The sequence below is a fragment of the Vidua chalybeata genome, chromosome 10, assembly GCF_026979565.1.
Source record: "Vidua chalybeata isolate OUT-0048 chromosome 10, bVidCha1 merged haplotype, whole genome shotgun sequence".
NCBI classification, from domain to species: Eukaryota; Metazoa; Chordata; class Aves; order Passeriformes; family Viduidae; genus Vidua; species Vidua chalybeata.
The window spans coordinates 17,651,094-17,672,579 of NC_071539.1; the positions used below are offsets into that span (position 1 = coordinate 17,651,094).

General features: G+C 51.7%; 2 protein-coding genes across 8 annotated transcripts in view; both read left to right on the forward strand.

The window, feature by feature from the left end:
- The first annotated feature begins 2,730 nt into the window (after nt 1–2,730).
- LOC128793082 (RING finger protein 223) lies at nt 2,731–3,644 on the forward strand. The gene has a single exon (XM_053952045.1). The coding sequence runs from the start codon at nt 2,750–2,752 to the stop codon at nt 3,590–3,592; it is 843 nt and encodes a 280-aa protein (XP_053808020.1). The 5' UTR covers nt 2,731–2,749; the 3' UTR covers nt 3,593–3,644.
- An 11,799-nt stretch (nt 3,645–15,443) lies between these two features.
- The window catches only part of PAX3 (paired box 3), a 79,082-nt gene continuing 73,039 nt past the window's right edge, over nt 15,444–21,486 (forward strand). The window contains exons 1-4 of one of the 7 annotated variants that reach the window (XM_053951468.1): nt 15,444–15,516; nt 18,248–18,377; nt 19,231–19,466; nt 20,849–20,978. In XM_053951468.1, the coding sequence (XP_053807443.1) occupies nt 18,293–18,377; nt 19,231–19,466; nt 20,849–20,978 (451 nt within the window). In that variant the 5' untranslated portion in view covers nt 15,444–15,516; nt 18,248–18,292. Of the gene's footprint in view, nt 15,517–18,110; nt 18,378–19,230; nt 19,467–20,848; nt 20,979–21,486 lie in introns of those variants that run through there. The other 6 variants (XM_053951473.1, XM_053951472.1, XM_053951470.1 and 3 more) reach the window with 6 other exon arrangements.

A 21,486-nucleotide genomic window follows, 5' to 3' on the forward strand; every position in this document is an offset into this window, starting at 1 on the left:
AAAAAGTAAAAAGTGTTCAGCTGGATTGTCCCCAAGAACTGACTGGCATCACACCGTGTCATCACACGAGTTCCTGTGCTAGCAGAAGGGTAAGGACAGAACCTGCAAGTGCCACTAGAGACACGAAGAGGTGAAGAGGAGTTGTGCTGTTCCAGAACAAAGCAGCACCTCACCAGGAGTGAGGCCCATGCACTTCACATGTTGTGCTATATAATGCTCTCTAGGGACTGCACAGCACGGGATAGCATCACTTGTGTGGAACCGAGTTATCCAGCAGTGTGTTCACAGTGAACTAGGATGTTTCTGTAACTCCTCACCAATTTTCCTCATTCTTTGTTTTAGCAAAGAAAAGAGTAAATATAATTCTAATTTTGCATTTACCTGTTTTTAATGATCATTATTTTTTCAGTTATGCTCAACTTCCCCATCTATTCTGTGTAGTTTTCATGCCTGAATTACAGGAAGCTTTTCCAGTGCTGACTTTCATATACTTATTAGATGGAGTTTCAGTTGACCTCAAGGCAGATATATATCAGATAAGAAAACTCAGAACACAAAAGGCAGGGGCGAAGCAGTCTGAAATGCAGCTGATGTATCTGGACCTTATTAAAGCATTTGATACAGTGCCTCAAAAAAAATGTACTTGAAATATTAATTCATATTTGTGTGTATCTGAGGACTTTCACGTGTTTTGAAAATCGTTGGAGGTTGTAGGGTTATGAAAGTGGCAGTAATATTAAAGAAAAGGGCAGTACCTGGGATAATCTGGCATCTTTTAACAGTGAACTAATTAAATAGGAAGATGATGCTAACTGGGAAAGAGTAGCAAGCAAAAAAACCAAACCAAATCAAACCAAAATAAAAACCTACAAAAAAAAAAAAAAAAAAAAAAAAAAAAAAAAAAACCAAAATAGACATTGTACCATAAACATACATTTTAGAATATAAGAATGTCTGAGTAAATACAATGAGATTTCATTTTAAAAAAGGAAGTTACCAGAGTTAGATGAAAAAGTCCAAATTCATCAGGCAGATTAGCTCTGAGATTGCAAACCAGTGTGGGCCTTTAAAAAAGGGTAATTTTTGACTCCACAGGCTGAGTAGCTGTGCAGTATGGACAGTGACAGCAAAAGTCATCTTCTTTCTTTTTTTTAGAGATACAACCAACATTTTTAAATGATTTTAAAACATCTCTTAGGATAAATTATAAAAACAATGTCTCTGTATGGAGAACATTCCTACTTTTCACTGTTTGACCTTAGCCCATGATTTCAGTTTATGCTAAGCTAAGATATGCTCCTTCTTTTGCTAGGACAATCATCAGATCTGTCATCACAGTTTACAAACATGTTACTTTTTATCTTTCCAACAAGTCAGTCTTTCTAAACAATAGCCCCCTCGCTTTATTTGGCTCTTCAAGAATGCTCAGAGCTCAAGAACAAAGCCCTAGCACAGACAGCACTGAGAAGGAGAGAGCTTTCCTCAGCACTTGCCGTGAAGCTCGCCTGATCCAGCATGTCCCATGGCAGAGGAGGGCAGAAGGCACCCAAGATGACAAAGCTCTCAGGCTAGAGTTGATTTGCCCAAGATGCAGCTTTAGCAAGACAGCAAGGCAATGCAGTGTACCTGAAACCTGGTCATTACTTGCCTGGAGCTATCCTCAGAACTGCAGACAGAAATAATCACTGTTATGGCCTCTGCTACACCTGAAGATAAAAGAGTTTCTCCAGAGAGTTTCCTGATGAGACAGCGCAGACTTTGATGTAGTGAAATGTATCAGGCTGTTTAACATTGCCAGCTATGGACATCTCACTGTTTGGATGGTTTTTTTCATTAAACTGGGGGAAAGCTCACAATTGTATAGCGATGTCAGGATGTAAATAACAACATCAGCAGCTCCTTCGACCTCCAGCTTCCGGAATAAAATACCTCTTATTTTTCAGTGTGCACAAAGAACAAGAATCAGAGTGCACAAAATGTTCTTTCCGAACAGCAGTAAAATATCAGTTAGCCTGTGAGCTGCGGTGTATGAAAGAGATGTCACCCTGCCTTCCCATATTAACCCTTCATCTGCCGTGTTCGTGCCTAACGAGTGTCATGTCATTGTAACTGCGGGTCCCAAAGTACAGTGGGGAATCCTCGTCAACTGTTAAAATCAACAGAACGCTTTAGAAAAATACATTCCAGGATTAAAAGGCTGTCCGGCGCCCAGGCGTGTTCCCCGCAGCGCTGCAGGGCGGAGGGACTGCAGAGAGCACCGAGCCCCGCGGGGTAGCGCCGCGGGGGCGGCTCCCGCCGGCGAGCCAGCAGCGAGGCGCTGGCAACCGGCATCGCCGCGGCAGCGGCCCCGTGCCGCACGGCCGGGCGGCGCCGTGCCGTGCCGGGCGGCGCCGTGCCGTGCCGTGCCGTGCCCCACCGCACCGCACGCCAGGCGGGCGGGAGAGAGGCACCGCAGCCTCCGCCGCGCACCGGCGGCCGCTCCCGGGGGCGGGCGGCGCCGATCCCGCCCCCCGCCCGCGGCAGCCGCCAGCAGCCCCCAGCAGCCGCCAGCGCGGCGGGCGACGCAGGCAGGCGGCCGGCGGCCCTCCCTCCATCCCCCGCCCTCCCCGCCGGGCCGCGCCGCAGCCCGCGGGCGCGGCCAGGAGGCGGCGGGGTCGCGGCTGGCCCGGCTCCCGCCCGCCTGCCAGGCGCGGGGCGGCCCGGCACTCCCCGCTTTCCGCGGCTCTCCGTCCCCCTCCGGCGAGATGTTATGGCCGAGCCGGCGCAGACGGGCGGCGTAGGGCAGGGCGGGCGGCGGGAGGATGAGGCGGCGGTGGCGGCGCCGCCGCCGGCGGCCGCCGCCCCCAGCTCGGAGGACTACGAGTGCAAGATCTGCTACAACTACTTCGACCAGGAGCGGCGGGCGCCCAAGCTGCTGGAGTGCCTGCACACCTTCTGCCAGGAGTGCCTGAGCCAGCTGCACCTGCGCGCCGCGCAGCATCCCCCCGCCGGCGGCGCCGAGCCGGGCCCGGGGCGCTCACCCGGCGGCTCCCTGGCCTGCCCGCTCTGCCGCCACCGCACGGCGCTGCCCGACCACCGCGTCCACGGCCTCCCGGTCAACACCAAGCTAGCCGCCGCCTGCCCGCCGCAGCTGCGGGCCCGCGACCCGGTGCCGCAGGACCGCCTGCCGCCGCTGCCGCCCCGCCGCCCGCCCCGCGCCCGGGAGGCGGCGGCCGCCCTCGCCCCGCCGCCCCCCGCCCCCGCCGGGCCGCGCTCCTCGGGCGGCGGCTACGAGAGCTGCCAGAGTTGCAAGCGGGCGGCGCTGAGCGCCGGCTGCGTGTGCGTCGTCGTCTCCTTCCTCTCCATGGTGGTGCTGCTCTTCACCGGCCTCATCTTCGTCAACCAGTACGGCGGGGACGCCGCGCCCGGCGCCGCGGCATCGCCGTCGCCGGTGGGGCCCATCTGCCTGTCGGTCGCCAGCATCCTCGCCCTCTTCTCCGTCGTCGTCACATGGCTCATCTGCTGGCTCAAGTACCGGCCCGAGGCGGCCACCGGCGGGGCCACGGCCAACGGCTCGGCGCGGGGCCGGGCCGCCCGCAGGAGCGACACGTAGCCGCGGCGGAGCGCAGCGGGGCCGGGCCGGGCCGGGCTGCGCGGGGCGGGCGGCGCGGGGCGGGCTGAGCGCGGCCGCTGCTCCGGCCGGGGGTGAGCCCCGAGCGGCCGCGGGGCGGGGCGGGCGGGCGGCAGGGCAGCGCACGGGCGGGCCGGGGTGACAGGTGCCAGCCCTGCCACGGCCGCCGACCGCACGCCCGGCCCGATGTCGCGGTGGGCCCTGCGGCGCTGGCACAGCCCGAGGCGGTGGGGATGGGCTGCAAGGTGACCCGGCGAGGGGTCACGGAGGGTCCGGCCGCTCAGGAGGGAGGGCAGGGCGCGCCTTGCCGGCAGAGGTGGCTGGAAGGGCCTCCCTGGGGAGCTGGAGCTTGGGATGTGCGCGGTCCCCGCCTCTGCGGGAGCGCGTCCCCGGGTGCTGAGCTCCTGATGCAGAAGGACACAATCGCGATTAAAGAAAACTGGCTTACTGTTGCCCCCACCTGGAAGATAATTGGAGAGGTTCACTGTGGTTAGGAGCAGAACAGGAACACGATGTTAAATGCGCTTTGTATTTTCCCTTTTATGACGTTAACAAGTTAACATATAGAAGAAGCTGTAACAGAAGTGTATTATCTTAAAAGAGACTGAGCCAAAGTTTCCCACAGTGTACTGAGTATGGTTTCATTATAATTTTATTAGAAGGCTGTTGAGCTCTCTGATGGTTGCTTAAAATAAGCTGTATTATTTAATTCTTTGAAATTCTAATTTAATGTGGGAGACTGAAACACTACATTGAACACCTAAAACAGTTGATGGAAGATTATTTAATTAATGGAGCTCTAAAACAGAGCTAAGAGCCTCCTGTCATAGAGATTAATATTTCACTGGCCACTGATTTCAATTTTTATGCGATGAGAGGAGCCCACATTAAAGAACAGACTTTCAGCATCACTGTAAAAGTGGAATGCAGTAGTGTAATTTGTGATTGAAAATTCAGTCGAGGTAGCTGTAGTAAGACAATGGGTTTCCCTCTTGATAAGTTTATCTTCTCTGCTGGGAGTTTCTGTAAGGGACAGTAGAAAACAATTTTGTTCTGTGAGGTTGGAACTTCAAAGGTGTCTTTGAAATGTGACAAGATGTTCATAATATGAAACAGAAAAACATTGCCATACAGCTGGTTTTGTAGTATATTAAGGAGAGCACTCTATATACTGTTCTATGTTGCAGGATAATTCATTTGGTGCCTGAATTTTTTAAACTTAATTAGTTGTTATAATCTATTCTATTGGGAATAAGATAATGCTGCTTATTCCATGTTTCTACACAGTACTGTAATGGAATGAGGTAATTATTTTCGTGCTTAACAATTCAAGAATTTTAAAAGTGATCTTTTAGTATGTGTATTTTGCAAGCTGTCTGCATGATATTCTGACAAGTATCCTCTTAATAGACCTTTACTGGACCACTTCTGTTTATCACAAGAAATTGACTCTGTAGAAATGTAAAGACAGCAGGTGAAGATGTGTGATGTGTTTTATGACTGCACAAGTGGTGTGTGCTGTACAATGTCTTGATTATCACAAATGTGTGAAAAACAACCCCCTGACACACAAGAAACCCCACAAACCAAGCGGTATTTGTATAGACTCTGATGATGGATGCAGTTTGTGGAAACAGTAGATGATTTTTGTGTCACTTATGTCTATTGAAAAAGATCCGCACCAGCCTTTTAAAGTTGTATATCATGGTATAAAGGCCCTGAGGAGATAAATTACTGGGCTCAACTGTGGCTCTGACTGAGATTTGTGTATCTAGACCAGTGTTTTCCAACTTGGAGTTGCTCGTTAGCTGTCTAAAAGGTTATGCCTCCTAAAATCAGGCCTGACCGTTAGCCCCTGTTGACTTCAGCAGTAGTTGTAGATGTTCTGCACCAAAGAAAATCACAAGACTTTTATTTAAGCATCTAAATGAGAATTTAGGTGCTTGACTTCAGGTACAAATATTTGAAAATTTGGGCCTTAACCTCTCTGTTCTTCAGTTAATGCATCTGTAAAGTTTGATAATAGCATTGACCTACCTCACAGGCAAGATGTGAGGCTTTATTTATTAATGTTTTTAAGCAATTGGAGATCCTTGAAGAGGAGGTGCTATAGAAGTGAAAGTATTATTGTAAATGATACTGTAGTAGGAATAAATATATGTAAATTAATGGACATAAACAGCAGCAATGTTTTCTAAGAAAAATAAATATATAAAATATGTACATGTGTACATCATATGCACCAATATATGATTTCCCTTGTTGTGCTTCTCCTGCAAATGCAGTGTGTGTGTCTGCAATTCTGTTCAGCCAGGTAAGCTCCAGTTCCTTGCAGTTCAGGTGAGCCCAGCCGGCCCTCGCCGCTCCGGCTGTGTCTCGTGGACATCCAGAGGTGGCTCTGAGTGCTCGTGGAGCTCAGCTGGAGCTCCCTGCACACTTCTTTTCTTTACTTTGCCTTAGTCCAGCAGGTTTTGGCTGCAGGGAGCTGCTGAGGTGTGCCAGGGGTGCTGCCAGCACTGTGGGCACACCAGTGAGCTGCTGCCATGCGGGAATGTGTGTAGGAGCTGCTGTCCCATGGAAGCTGTTATGGAGCTGAAATACTGATTACAGTGAGGAGTGTCTACTCCATCTTCTTCTTTACTTTCCACGTCATAGTTTTATTCTTGCCTTTTCTCTGTAAACAGTATTTGCCATTTTGACTAAATCAATGGTTTCAACTGGGATCCATGGACTACTAAAAGAGCTGCGAAAGGTAAGTAAGAAAAGCAAATTGATCATCAGAAACTTAAATCTTTTGTGTAAGGGTCAACTTTAAAGCATTTAGAGGTTGGCACATTACAAAAAGTTGAAGATCACAGGCCTAAACAGGATTTTCAGGCTTATTCACATTGAATGATCATATTACATATCAGGTTCTTACCCATATATTTAAAAATATATCAGAGCCAAATTAAACTGGACAGTCTGATCTTATGCCAAATCCTTCTCTCTGCTTACACAAATTTTGGGAAACTCCACTGGTTTCAGGAGTGTTAGTCTAGATCCACATCACAGTACCAGTCAGAAAAAATCATGCATTGTATAAATCTCTGGCTACTGTAGAATCCCAGTATTATATTTGTATTTTGTGTTCCTTTGAGTGTACAGATTGCTTGTCCAAAGCCAAATTTTGCTCAAATTTCAGTAAAAAAAAAACTTCAGTAAAAATATAGAAAGATAAAATCTGTGTGGCTGGTGGTGTTTTATTATTGTAGGTATTTCAGTCACAACACTTGTGTATTCTGGTTGTTTAAAACCACACAGAGATATGCAGCAGGAGCGTGCATCAGTCACACAATCCACACATCTTGCAGGAGAAGTGTCACTTTGGGGCACTCTGTGAGAAAGCAGGGACAATAGGGTAATCCACAACACCATGGGAGAAATCTGGGAAATACAAGCTACTGCCTGGTTTTCTCTTGTGCTCGGTTTTTGGGGGGGGGTCTTTTTGTGGGTTTTTTTTTTTTTGTTTGTTTGTTTTGGTTTGGTTTAGTTTGGTTTGGTTTTTTTGTTACTGTTGTTGGGGGTTTTTTTTTTTTTTTTTTTTTGGTTTTTTTTTTTTTGTTTGTTTGTTTTTTGGTGGGTTTTTTTTTTTTTCCTACTGTGCAGTATTTTCCTCTGGTACTCAGTCTGGGTCACAAGGAATGGAAACACCAAGAGAAGAAACAAAGGCTTGATGCTTTCTCAGAAATTTTTTGACCTCTCCATGATCACAGTCTGGGTGAACTCTTTAAGATCCATAGTTTCCTGTTGTGCCTAAAGTTCTTAACATTTTTGTGGCAATAATCCCCAGTTCCTCTGACTAACTGAAGCGTACTGGACTCTAAATGGGAAGATCAAATGTGGAGTTTGAGATCTGGAATAGGCTGCCAGATGTCAGTCATGTTAGACCAAGAGAAGGAAAGACAAACAGCAGGGCAGAACCCAGATAATCAACACACAGCCTGGGTGAGTAGTCATGTGCTGCGAACTGGGCTTTTCTATCTCACCTGGGAGAGGTGGCTGCTTCTGCTGGAGGAAAGTTCTCACTGGACCAAACAGCAGCTGCAGGAGAAAGATCAATATGTGCTATTTGTGGGCAGCTTCTGCCTTTGACAGTATGTGGGGATGCATTAGGGTGATCGCTACTACAATCTCTTTAATGTTGTCCTTCTGTGTAACTTGTGCCCAAGAGTTCAATTTTTTAAAAACAATTATGTTTTTAATATTAACCCTGTGCCTTCAGTGACACAGTTATTTTTGCTCTCTCCTTTGGAAGTGTCTCTAATAAATCCTATGGTTGCAGAGAAGAAATTATATTCCTTTTTTTACCACTAGCCCACAAGCAGTAAAGAATCACACAATATTCATTTATATAATGGTGGGTATTCATCTTGGAAAGGCAGGTGTGACAGAAAAACACTCACATGAAGTGTTTCATGAATGCATGGAAGGAATATTATCTAGTTGGTTTGTTAAAAGGCCTGTTTATGGATAGAATTTTCTGGTTTATCATGTATAAAGCAACATAGCACTTACCCTCATGCTTATGATAATTTGAAATTTAGCACAAATCCAAATAATAAAAAAGTAGTTAACAGCAGTGGGTATTGGGTTGTACATCCCTCCAATTAGAGCAATGACCTGTATTTCCTGAAGTGACTAGTAGTTTGCTTCCCATCTAGGTTTATCTGAGTTGAGACAGCATTTTGGAAGTATAATTTGAAAATAATAATTAATCATAGTACTGTGGGCTGAGAATCTCAACTGTATTACTCTGAAAAGTGAGTTTTTGTCAGCATTTATAATTCAAAGAACAGAAAAGAATAAATTTCTGTTATTTTTTCTTTGTATTGTAAAAAAATATTTTTAAAATATGGTGAGTGACAAGTGCAATGGAAATATTGTTGCTTCTTACCTTAATGCTGTTTCTTTATAGCACAAATCATCATTCACAGGGTTTATTTTCAAGGATTGCATCCCAAGGTAGCTCACTGTGTGTAACCCTTTGTATAAAACACCTTTTATGTACTATAGGAGAGCGAGTTTCTGCACACAGACAGTTACCACGGGCTGAGAGGTACAGGTATAATTACAGGGATCATGTGGATTCCCTGTTTAAATCCTACCACTGAAGTGGGAGAACTCTTCCAGCTGGCTGTAGTGGTTGTGTAAACAGACAAAAGTGCAGCGAGTGGGAATTGGAAGTGTGTGTGAAGTGCAGCTTCTCTGTAGGTGTGCTGTGTGCATTCACCCCTGGGGCTCACAGCTTTGCTTAGGGCAGTGGTCTTGGTGAATCCCAAGGAAAGGAAGGGGCTGTTCAGCACCCTTGCTCATGTTCATGACTGGTACAATCCCATCTCTTTCCCGTGACAGTGTATTCTCTGCATCACTGAGAATTTTAACAGCTGCTGGAGGAGCCAATATTTAAACATGAATGCATCCAGAAGAATGGTTTTTAACTATCTCTGACCCACCAGCTGAAGCATAAACAGTGCAGTTGTTATTAATATGGTGTGAGATATGTTCATGACACAAAATTGAGAGTTTAAAATTCATTGAAATTAAATGTGTCTGACTCTGTCAGAGCTCCTTGTGTGCACTTAAACCCTTCTGAGCTCAATGGCCCTTTCCCTTGTGTTATGGATGTTTTGTAACTATTCTGTCCTTGTCTCTTCTACCAGTCTAGAGGAGAAGCTTTTTTGACTGGAGGTTAGTTATTTTTTTTTATCATGTTATATTGCCATAGAATCTAAAAAATAAAGAAAAGAAAAGAAAAAGAGAAATGTTTATATTTGCTTGTGATCATCTCTTCTCCTTTAAACCATGTCAAAGGCAGCTCCCTGTCAGTTGTCCCTTGGTGCAAAATCTTCACACAAACAGTACAAATGTTCTCTTCATGTTACAAATGGGTCAAGGAAACAATGGGTTTTTCATGGCAATGATTCCTAATGTTTCTGAAGGGTATTTAAATTTGGTGGCTCGCTTTTATTAAAACTAGAAAATCGTGCAACTTGCCCTGCTTTCACATTTTATCCAGGTGCATGTAGAAATGGAGACAGCTGAAAGAAACGCCTCAACTACATTAACAAAATATGGTTTGTGTCATGGGGGAGTCATACTTTCATACTAGACACATTCAACTACGCTGATCTTTGATCAAGGCAGCATAATATACTCTTGCTTGTACTCTGGAAGGAGCAGTGTTGGCCTTCTGCCTGTATCTGGTCTTACTGAAAACACCTGGGTCTGAAACCGGCTTCACAGCTCAGCGTCTGAGCTGTCTCAGGCGTGCTGTTCACATGTCATGCAGATTGAGAGATTTGGCATCAAGGTGATCATAATTTCTTACAAATAGCTTCAAATGAGAAATATTTCAGCTGTTTTAAGAAGATTTTTACAGTAATCAAATACCATGAGGTTGATTAGACTCATTGGATTATGAAATTTGAGGGGAATAGTTTGAATTGTTCTTATTGTTTTTTCTCCCCCAAACCTACTTCTGATTCATCAGGAAACCTAAATTTTAGACTTCAGCTCATTACAAGTCTAGATGTAAGCTAAGTTTCCCCATCCTACCTCTAATCTTGTTTAGCAAAATCTAACAAATCCATTTTAGTTATTATTTTGTGATATTTTTATTAGTAATAAATAGCAACAACAGCATTTGGGGTTTTGTAGAGGTTTTGTTTGTTTGTTTAATTGTGTGTTTTCGTGAGTGAAATTTGGGGAGTAAAGAGAGAGATAAAGATCAAAATTTGCTTTCCTTTAAAATGAGAAGAATTAAACCTTTTATAACTTAGAAAAAGTGATGGTGAACAATAACGCTAGGTTGGTTTCCATGTGGAAAATAAGGACTTGTTAGTTAGACAGTTTATATTAGGAGAAAGAAAGTATTCCTCTGTGAAAAAAAAAATCTAAAACTGTTAAAACTCCAAAGTAAATTAAATGACACCATAAAATAGAAAACACACTTTCTTCTAGTTAGGTGACAAACCTTTCTATGTGAGAATAAATTTAGATCTCCCTGCATTATTTAAGTATCAACATTGTTTGGAAAATAGGTGACATTCCAGTTTGGAAATTCCTTCTGCTTTCTTTCTGAAGGGAAAATCTGTCTTTGGTAATGATTACTAATACTATTAGTCCAGACATTAATCGGGTCTGTTGCCCCCGGAAAAAAAAACCAACAATACAAAACCAAAACCAACCAACCAACCAACCAACCAAAAAAACCCCAAAAACAACAACAGCAACAACAACAACAACAAGAAAACCAACCAACAACAACAAACAAACACCCTAGGTTCTTTGGTTTTTTGTGGGCAGTTGTTTAATTTTGGCCCGAGGCCGAGCACCAGCTCTCCCCTGGCCCCGGGGAGCTGCCGGAGGGTGCCCGCGGCCGGTGCTGGGGGCGCCCCGAAGCCCCGCATCTCTCGCTGTGTCTGCCCCGCTGTGTTTTGCTTAACCCAGTGACGCTGTGTGTGTTGAAAGTGCGCGCTTGGCACTGACGGGAGCTGTGAAGCGGGATCCCGGTATTCCAGCGTGGGATGGGTGGCGGGGAAGAAGAAGGCAAAACAGCAGCATCAGCCAGCTCCCGGCCCCGCTCGGGATGGGATGCGGGGAGCCGGGGCTGGAGGCAGGGCATGGAGCTGGCCGGCTCCTGCCCGCTGCCCCAGCTCCGGCCCGAGGGCACGGCCGCAGTCCCGGTACCGGCAAGACCCTTCTCTGCTCCTTTCCTCCTTCGTGCTTTCTTTTTTCTCCTTTCTTTCCGTCTTCTTTCCTTTTTTTTTTTTTTTTTTTTTTTTTCCTCATTTTCTCTCTTTTTTACTCTCTTTCTGCTTATCCTTTCCCAAAATTTAATTCAGTTCATCTTTAAAAGAATAAATGATGAAATCATATAGCTGTGGGCGAAATACCGATTAATGAATTCAATGTCTGTGCTTCTCCCTTAATATCGTTAATTCCTGTCTCAATCGTATTGGATGGAGGGCGAGGAAGCAGGGAGGGAAGTAAGAATGTCCGAGGAGACATTTGGGACCTTTGGGATGGAGTGCTGGATGCCTGCCGGTGCCTATCTGTTGGCAGACCCGGAGTGGGTCGCTCAGGGCCACGGACGTTCCTCGTTTCTCCAGCCGCTGTGCAACCCCTTGCTCCGCAGGCAAATGTATCTGATGGTCCGAGCCTCGGGTTTCTAAAGCCTCATGGTCTCTGCTGCAGTAAAACTCCCGGTGGAAATCCATTGTGACACTGCTGGAATTAATAATCTCTGGTGTTTTTACTGGTCATTAACGACGATTAGACGCTTCGTTTTGAAATGGGGCCGCTAACAACGGAGGAGGTGCGGGAGGAAGACGCGCGTTTCCCATAGGTGACCCGCGGGGACCCGGCCCTGCATTGCCGCCGCTCTCTGACATGCACCCGAAGCTCGATGGGAATCTTTAAAGTCAGAAATAAATGAGTTACGCCGCCCTTTCCTCCCGTCTCTTGCAGCGAAGGACCGTCCCTTCCCAGCCCGCTGGAAGGAGCCCCCGGGCTCTGCGGTCCGGGGCCCGCAGCCCGCAGCCGCTGCCAGCCCCAGGGTGCAGATGAATCCCTGTCCTGGCTCGGAGGGCACGTGTCAGTGCGGAGTGGCAGCTGTAGTATCGCTTACTGCAGGATCTGGTAGTAATCAGAAAGGCGAGGAGTTAGTGAAATACATGTTGTATTTATTGCCAGTTTACAGGGAGACAGAGGGCGGCCTTCGCCCACGGGCAGCCTCGCCGGTTACGTGGGGATGGATTTCGGCCCTTCCCGGGGCCACCTCTCACCCCCTGGATGTTTGCTCCCTCTCACGGCTCCCTGCGGGGCCCCTGTGATGAGCTCTACCTCGGATCTTCCCACCACGGAAATACTTTGCCGTTCCCCTCCGTTCCGTCTAATAGAAATAGATTTCTATTCCGTCCGTAGTGCTGGCACAGGCGATCCCCGAGGATGTAACCCTCGGAGGAAACTCTTCCTTAGGAGTGGCAGAGGCAGGGTGCCCTCCTTTTCCCCTCGGCCCGGTCAGTGGAGCTCGAGAGTGGTCCCGGACTCGGCTCGGGGGATTGCGGGTGTTCTGTCCCCTATTCCTGCCTTCTGCAGACCCTCCTCCCGTACTGAGCTGCCCCTTCACCGACTGCCAGGCGTACTGTGGCTGTAAATTAATGAAAACGTAACAACTCAAAAAGGAAGGGAAAAAAAAAAAAAAAAAAAAAAAAAAAAAAAAAAAAAAAAAAAAAAAGATGGTGCTGAAACGTGCGGATGGGACATAAAAGCGATGGAAAAAGGTTCAAAGCTTTCAGTGATGACTTTTCAACCTTTATTTATGTGCCTATTAATGCAATATCCATCATGGAGATACGCATCTTTATCCTTTCAACTGATATGCTGGGAATCAATTGGATATGCAGATTACATTTCATAAGTTTCCAAATGTTAATCTCCCCGGCCCTTTGCTGGTAATTTCTTTTTTTTCCAAATAGTGTTATGTTTCTGCCACCAAAAAAAAAAAAAAAAACACAAAAAAAAAAAAAAAAAACAAACAAACCCAAAAACAAAAACAAAAAAACCCCAAACCAAACCAAACCAAACCAAAAAAAACAAAAAAAAACCCAAACAAAACCCTCACTAAAAATAATTAGTCTTTAGGTTACTTGTCTCTATTTATTGCTAAAGCTTGGGCCCAGGTGCCAGGCCAGGAGCCAGCCCCTCCTGCCCGCTCCACCGCCAGCTCGGGCCTTCCCAGGGCACCGGGCCCCGGGCTGGGCTCCTCCGGGGCGGAGGCGGCTGCGGTCCGCTGCCCTCCAGCGCGGTGCTCCGCGGGCCCGGGAAGTCCGGGCGGGTGCTTTCCCCTTCTAGACTGTGGCTGGTTCTCTCCCAGCCTTACAGCCCGGCGACTGGGGAAGGGTCCCGTCCATCCCACCGCCGCATCCCGCCGATCCCACCGCCACATCCCGCCGATCCCAGTGCTGCATTCCGCCGATCCCACCGCCGCATCCCGCCGATCCCAGTGCTGCATTCCGCCGATCCCACCGCCGCATCCCGCCGATCCCAGCGCCGCGTCCCGCCGCGCTTCCCGGGTGGCTGCCCCAGAGCACGGCGGCGGGGCTCCCTCTCTCACAGCCCACGGCTCGACGAGTAATGTTCCCGGACGCCTCTGGGTCCACAAACGGGGAGGGTTGATGTGCAAAAATAGGGTACAGAGCGCCTTTCCTCGGAGGGCTCTATGGCGGAGCTTATTTCTGAAAGTGAGACTGGGCTGTACGGAGCTGCTTGTCGCCGTGGCTGCCGGCACGGTGTCGCGGGATGCCACCACCTGCTGCCTCCCTACCTGCCCCGCTTCTCCATCCCACCACCCCCCGACACTCCCCATCGCTTCCCCTCTCGAAGCAGGGGATTCAATAAGCGTTCATATTACACTGACGCCAAATTTCTTGAACAGTATTTAAGTTTCTCTTCTGTGGCATTTTTACAATTCGCCGCCCTACGGGGGTCACTCTCGTCCGAACGCGTCGATACCGGTTTGGCTTAACACGCCTTTGGTCCGTGGCAGCGCTCGCATGTCCCCACGCCTGGCTTGAGGTGGGGAAGGACCCTCCTAACGCGGAGCACACGCTCGGCGCTGGACAGCGGTTCCTGGAAGCCCGCAGCCCCAGCCCCGCAAGCCCAGCTGCCCATCCCGCCGGGCACACGCTCCCTCACCGGCGGGAGGGAGCACACACACCCGCTCGCTCTGTGGGAGGGGGGGATAGAGGGAAACCAGTGTGAAGGGAAAGCCATGAGGCAGCGGGTGAAGCAGCCCTGAGGGTCTCCTCGGCCGGAGACCCAGAGGTTTCTTTTTTAGGAGTTTACGGCAAGGACAGCGTGGAGTACGAAATAGCAGTTACAGGCGTCCATACTCAATAGTTATGCCAGTCTTGACTTCCTTCGTTCTTAGAGTTTTTTTTTTTTTTTTTGTGTTGGTGTTTTTCGGTTTTCTTTCTTTCTTTCTCTATCTCTCTTTTTCTCTCTTTCTCTCCTACTCCTTCCTCCGCATTCTCTTTCCTTCTCCCTCCTTTCCTTTCCTTTCCTTTCCTTTCCTTTCCTTTCCTTTCCTTTCCTTTCCTTTCCTTTCCTTTCCTTTCCTTTCCTTTCCTTTCCTTTCCTTTCCTTTCCTTTCCTTTCCTTTCCTTTCCTTTCCTTTCCTTTCCTTTCCTTTCCTTTCCTTTCCTTTCCTTTCCTTTCCTTTCCTTTCCTTTCCTTTCCTTTCCTTTCCTTTCCTTTCCTTTCCTTTCCTTTCCTTTCCTTTCCTTTCCTTTCCTTTCCTTTCCTTTCCTTTCCTTTCCTTTCCTTTCCTTTCTCCAAGCACATGTTTCTATGTATCAAACTGTGTAGTACCCTCTCCACCTCCCTTGGAAATAGCCGGAGACTTCGCTTCCAAACCCGTATGAGAAATGAATTTGTGCGCACCAAACCGGAAACAGTGTAATTGATTTATTTCTAATAGAGGGGAGACCAACACTGTTTATCGCTCAGAAATTATTGCCTGTGTTCTTAATAGCTCTAATTTTCACTGTCCATTTGATGTGCTGCAGGTTTAATATAGAGCACTTACTAATCCAATTAAAAGTGCACCTGGCCTGGAAGAGCTCTGTAATTAGCAGGAGCGTTTTTAGCTATTTCCACTGGAAAACCGTGAAATCATCTCTGCTGGCCTAAAGGACTGTAATATGGGGGTGGGGGCGAGGAGGGGAGGGAGGAGCGGGGCCAGGCATTCGTGCCTAATCTTTTTGCCTTGAATTTTTCACAGTTCCCGTGCGGGAAGATGAGGCTGTTTCATCGCGGGGCACTCGGTGTCCGGTAGCGCAGGACGGCGAGGGCGAGACTAGGTGGGTTTCACACGGCTTTCCCCTGCCGTCCACGCGAGCCCGGCCCCGAGCCTGTCCTGGGGAAGCGCCCTGGGGCTGCAGGGGCGCGCTGGGGTGGCGGGGGCCAGGGCAGCCCCACGGGGCCGGGCGCGGAACGGGGAACTGGAGCTGTGGGAGCCGCCAGCCGTGTCGGGGGAAGCGTCCAGACCCCTGCTCCAACCCCGACCCCCGGCTGGCTACAATCGCCGGGAGCAGCGACGGCTCCGGAGCTCCCCGTTTGTGGCAGGGCCAGCACGGGATGGGCCCCGGGCGTGACACCGGCTCCGCGCAGAAACACGCGGCACTCACACGAAAGCGCGTCGTTAAAGGAGGGGGGAAGCAGCTGAAAAACACTGCCCAGGCTGGCTCTCCTGCTGGGATGAGGGGCTCCGCTCCTCCTCCTCCACGGGTGAGGGGATCGAGACAGTCCCAGTTCGCACTCCTCCTCTCTTGGACGAGGATTACTGCCCACAGCATCACAATGGCACCCGTCGCGATGGCTGGGAAGGGTTTCTGCTCCCATGCTCGGAGCCTCAGTGGTACCGGTGGGGAGTGAGGTGGCCACGGGGATGCTGTTAGCGCCGGGTGCACTTCGTGCAGCTCTGCTCCCCGCCGCGGGGTTCCCAAGCGAGAATTAAACCCTAAGGAGTTTAATCTCTCTTTTTAAATAACACTTCTACCGACTTCCTCCCTCCAGTAAAAGGCGCGTGGCGAGCGGCGCGGTGTGGTTTGTGGAACGACGGCTCGGGCCGCACGGCTCTGCCGCCCCGGCCCTGCCGGGCCGCGGGCCCGGGCGCTCCCCGGCTGCCGCAGGCGCTCCACGGCCCGGCTCGGCCCGGCTCTCACGGGACTGGCTTTCCATAGGGCTCGCTAACGGGTTTCCCAGAGCTCCGGCCAGCGGCGTGCTTGTAGAGCACAAACGCTTTGTGAAATACACGCTGACTTTCACTGAGTGTGAACTTTTCCTGCCAGACTCTTCCTTGGGGCGCGGGAGCGTGCCCGGGCAGCACCCGGTATTTGGATCTGTTTGTGTGCATTTGAAAGCGAGGGAAACCGCTCGGTTTGGTGGCCAGCGCGTGGGGCCGGAGAGAGAGGGACCACGGGACAGAGGCACCCAGGCGTGCAGTGGGTGCCGGTTCTTCTGCCGACCCCTCGCCCCCCACTGCGGAGCGGAGCCCGACGAAAACTCCGAGTTTCCTCGGGGGCCGCGCCGTGCTGCTGCCGGTCCCTCGACGGCCGGTTCACTTATTATTAAGGCTCCGGATTTCTGCCTAAATAACGCGAACCCCCGCCCACCCTGGGGCCGGCCCCGGCCCAGCAACGATCGTCCTGCTCGTAAAGGGAACGCGGACTGGGAGCCCAGAAAACATTTTTCCCCTTCATTTCAAAGGAGGAAACCTGAGCGATTCTCATCCTTTTGATTGATTAAGGTCTTGAATAACTTGAAGCTCGGGAGTGACAGTTCCTGAATAGACGATTGCAAATAAAGAGCCCTGTGGAAAGCCGGGCTGGCACTTCGGAGTGTAAAGGAGGCGAGTTTGCTGGCACTTACCAAGTTATAAATAAAAGGCCGTGCACAATGGTACCTTCTCTAAGGACAGACAGTCTTTACAACACTCCTGGCGTCATATCCTGCTGTGGGCACTCCAGCTCCGAGGCAGACTTTACCTCTTTTATTTTTCCAGCAGTTTAGTTTGAATACTACAATAAATTCCTGGGAACAAACGCTTGTTAGTAAGACTTTAACATGCACCGCCTCGCACTCATACACATATAAACGCTCACGCACACGCGTGAAACGCAGGGACACCCTTGTCCCATCGGTTTTAAAAGCAGACATCCCCACGGAGATCTCATTGGTAGCTCTTGCTCTCAAAACCGTGAGCACTGTTTGTTCCAGAGATGTTTCTTCTGTACGCAGAGAGATATCAGCTCAAAGTAAATAAGTAAAAGGAAAGAATGAAGGAAGAAGCATTTTTTCTTAAAATGAAAAAGGTTGTTGCCCCCACCCCTCCGCTGGTGCTCGGGGAGCAGAGCCAGGAAAAAAAAAACCGCTTCGTGGAAGGCAGGCGGGGGCTGTCCCGCATAGTCCCGCAGTGACACGGGGTCCTAAGGGGCGCGATGTCCAGGCCGGCCCGGTTGGTGCTTCTCTCCCGGGGCTGGGGCGGCCGTCGGGGTGCCGAGTAGATCGCCATCGCCGGCCGCCCTCTGCTTGCGGGGAAAGTGTCCAGCGCGGCTCTGCCCGCGGGGTCAGCGCGGGGCCGTGCCGTGTCCTGCCGTGCGGTGCCGAGCCGTGCGGTGCCGGTCCGGTCGCGCCGCCGTCGCGCCGGCCGGGGCGATGCGCGGGAGCCGCCCGCTCGCCCAATCAGCGGGGGCGGCGCGGCCGGGCCGGACGGCGGTGGCCAATCGCGGCGGCGCCGCCGCCGAGCCGCGCCGGGCACGGAGCCGATAAATGCTCCCGGCCCCGCGGCCGCCGCTCCCCGCCGCACCGGGGACACCGCCGCCCCCCGCCCGCCCGCCCTCCCCGCGCTCAGCCGCGCCGCCCGGCGGGGCTCCGGCCCGGCCCCTGCCCTCCCGGTGCGGGGCAGCGCGGGTCACTGACAAAGGGGCAGCGGCGGAGCTGCCTCCTCCCCGCCCCTCGGCGGCATCCCCCACCCCCTCCGGGACCGCTTCTGATTCGGCGGGGCCCGCTGACAGCGCGGGTCTCCCCTAGATCAGCCCTCACCTGGATATAACCCTGCCGGCCGCTGCCGCTGCGATGACAACTCTGGCCGGAGCTGTCCCCAGGATGATGCGCCCCGGGGCCGGGCAGAACTATCCCCGCAGCGGGTTTCCGCTAGAAGGTAAGGCCGCGCCTATGCTGCTCCCGGTCGGGAAAGGGAAAATCATTCCGTGTCGGGACGCCGGAACAAAGCGGCCCCCCAGAACTGGCGCACGGAGTCCTGCAGGACAGCCAGCCGGCTTCCCCCCTGGGTTGTCAGAGCAGGGTTTGTCCCAGGACGGGCACGGCTCGGGCGGCTCCACACCCTGCGAACGGCCCGTCCCGCGAACAGGAGGAGCCGAGCGGGAGGTCGGCAGCGCAGCCGGCCCCGGTTCTCTTAGTGGAGTGAAGGGTAGTAATTTGGGGAGCCCAAAGTTGGGGATAAAGTTAGGAAAAAAAAATCAATTCGACCAAAAGCAATGCGAATCGAAAGGAAGTTTAGAACCGTGGGTCGGCACCGAGCCGCTGCGAGTGGCCGCTCTTAATCAAGGTAGAGGCGGTGCGTGGGCCCCGCAGTGCTGGGGACTAACCAGGCCCGTGCCCGAGGGAGGACGGGCGGCTGCCGCGGCTCCCACCGCCGCTCCCGGGGCGGCCGAGCCGGGCCAGCCCCTGCGCCGCCGGGGACACTGCGGCCTTCCCGCACCGCTTCCCCGTTCTCCGCCGGAGCCAGGCGGGCTCTGAAAGCCGGCTCCGGCTGAGTGCAACAGGTGAAGCCATGGCCGCCTCCCTCCCCTGCCCGCCGGGCCGGCGGCGGGGTCTCCGCGGGAGCTGCGGGCCCCGGGCGCGCGGCGGGGCGGGCGGGGGTGAGTTGCTTTATAGAAAAGAAACGATAAAAAAACAGTAACAACAACAACAAAAAAGAAAAAAGACGCAGCAGGATCCGAAGGAGACGTTAACGCCATTTACCCCCCTGCCTCCCTTCCCTCCTTTTCTAGTCTCTACCCCTCTAGGCCAGGGCAGAGTCAATCAGCTCGGAGGAGTGTTTATCAATGGCAGGCCTTTACCCAACCATATCCGGCACAAGATAGTGGAGATGGCCCACCATGGCATAAGGCCCTGTGTCATCTCCCGCCAGCTGCGAGTGTCCCACGGCTGCGTCTCCAAAATTCTCTGCAGGTACCAGGAGACGGGCTCCATCCGGCCGGGGGCCATCGGCGGCAGCAAGCCCAAGGTGAGCCTCTCTCGCCCGCCAGGAACCGGGCAAATCCCGGTCGCGGTGGCGGGGAGCGAGTTCCGCCCAGGCTGGTCGGCACCGGGGTTAACAGTCGGGACGGCACCCAGGAGGGCCGGGGGGACCGTGCGAGACCGGGGGTAAACGCAGACATTTATGGGACACAGCACCCCCGCCGTGTCCAAGCCTGTTGCTCTCCAACTTCCCGAGGTTTTAGAAAATATTGTTAGAGTTCTTGGCGATAATATACTTTTAATTAAGGAAATGCTATTAAAAAAAAAAAAAAAAAAGTCCCGAACGAAAATAGGACGAAAGGGGCTTTTTTTTTTTCTGAGCGCTTGGCTTCCCAGAGCCCCGCGTGCCCCACGCTCATTTTTCCCGCAGGAGCGCAGGCGGGCTCGGGGCTGCGGGACGGACCGGGGCGCGATCGGTCTGGTGGTGGAGCTGACCCAGCACGGCTGGATCGGGCCCTCCCCGCTTTCGTTGAAAGCGCAGCAAAACAACCTGTATTTCTGTCGGTCTCTTTACCGCTCCTTCTCCTGCTCTGTTTACTTTCTCTCTCTGCTCTAGAGCTGCGAGTATTTATAGCTACGCCACCAAAAAGTTTGCGCTAACAATAACGGAGACGAAATTTTTCCCTAGATTAGGCTTCTCCTTCTCTAGCTTTTCTTTCCCACTAAAGTAAAGTAAAGACTTGAGTTTTTATTGGAAGTTGTTGCTAGATTCCCCCCCGCTCCGTCCTTCTTTGATTCTTCTAAAGTAGCGAAGCAATGCCCGAACTTTTCCTTTCCGTGTTAGGAGTAGAGGTAATTTTTTATAAGCGTGCTGCTCAAACGTAAGGCTATTGCCAGCCGAGAGATCGTTCTTTTGTTTGGTTTTTAGATTTATTTTAAAATCACGAGGCTACCGAAGAAAAATGCCGGTACTCGAACTTCTCCGCGTTTTTATTACGCTGGGTTTTTTTCGGAGCTGCAAACTTTGTTCAGCCGAAACTTTACTGACCTGGAGCTTCGTTGCCCGGAGTCCTCCGCTGGTCGTGACCTGGTGTTTTCTCGGCCGCACGGCAGCCTGTGCTGCCTATTTCGGGGTTTTCCATGCCGAAGGCTCTGTCCCACCTTCCCGGTAACCTCGGAGGATTTTCTGGGACGTTTCGTTTAACGCGGAATGTGTTCGTTTTATGCGGCCCGTTATTACCTCTGTGTCCCCTCTTACTTTACCCTGCCCGCTTGCGGGTGTTTTATACCGGCGTTTCTAAGCGGGACCGGTGTCGGCTCTCGCTGACGACGGCGCGGGCGGCTCCGACCGCCCCGGGGCTCTGGCGGCGGCAGCCCCGGCTCCCCCGGCCCTACAGACTGTGCCCGCTCGCCTTGTCTTTACTGAAGCAGGTGACGACGCCGGATGTTGAGAAGAAAATAGAGGAATACAAGCGGGAAAACGCGGGCATGTTCAGCTGGGAGATCCGGGACAAGCTGCTGAAGGACGGGGTGTGTGACCGCAACTCGGTGCCGTCAGGTACGGAGCGAGGGCTTCGGAGTGTCCTGGAGGGTTGGGGGCGGCCCGGGGAGGTCAGCGCGGTAGCCGGGTGAGCCCCGTCCCCTCGGGATCGGAGCCCCGGGTCGGAGAAGTGCCCACGGAGCGGCTGCCGCTAGCACGCGGTGGTTTCCTCCCGGGAGGATTCCTGCTCTCGGTGGGGTGTTTTCAATTAAATCGCAACTGCATCCCCCTCCCCTCCTCCTCCCGACGCTTCCCCGCCGTCCCCTCCGGGCTTCTGCCGCAGGAGGGCTCGGAGCTTGCCGGAGCTGAGGAGCTGGGAAGCAGGAGATGGGGAGCAGCTCCCTGCGCCGGCGGGTTGTTTGCGGGATGGGGCGGGGGGCAAGTGCAGCCGGAGCAGTATTTGTGAGGGGTCTGAGGGTCTTTATCACCCGCCATGCGGACTCGGGGGAAAGAAAGATTCTCGGCAGCCGCTGTGCCCGTGCTGAAGTCCGGTGCGGGACGGTGCTCCGTGAAACCCCCGCGGGGA

Bases quoted from the DNA above. Each gene is read 5' to 3' on its own strand.
- LOC128793082 (XM_053952045.1), top strand. From the start codon at position 2,750: ATGGCCGAGCCGGCGCAGACGGGCGGCGTAGGGCAGGGCGGGCGGCGG.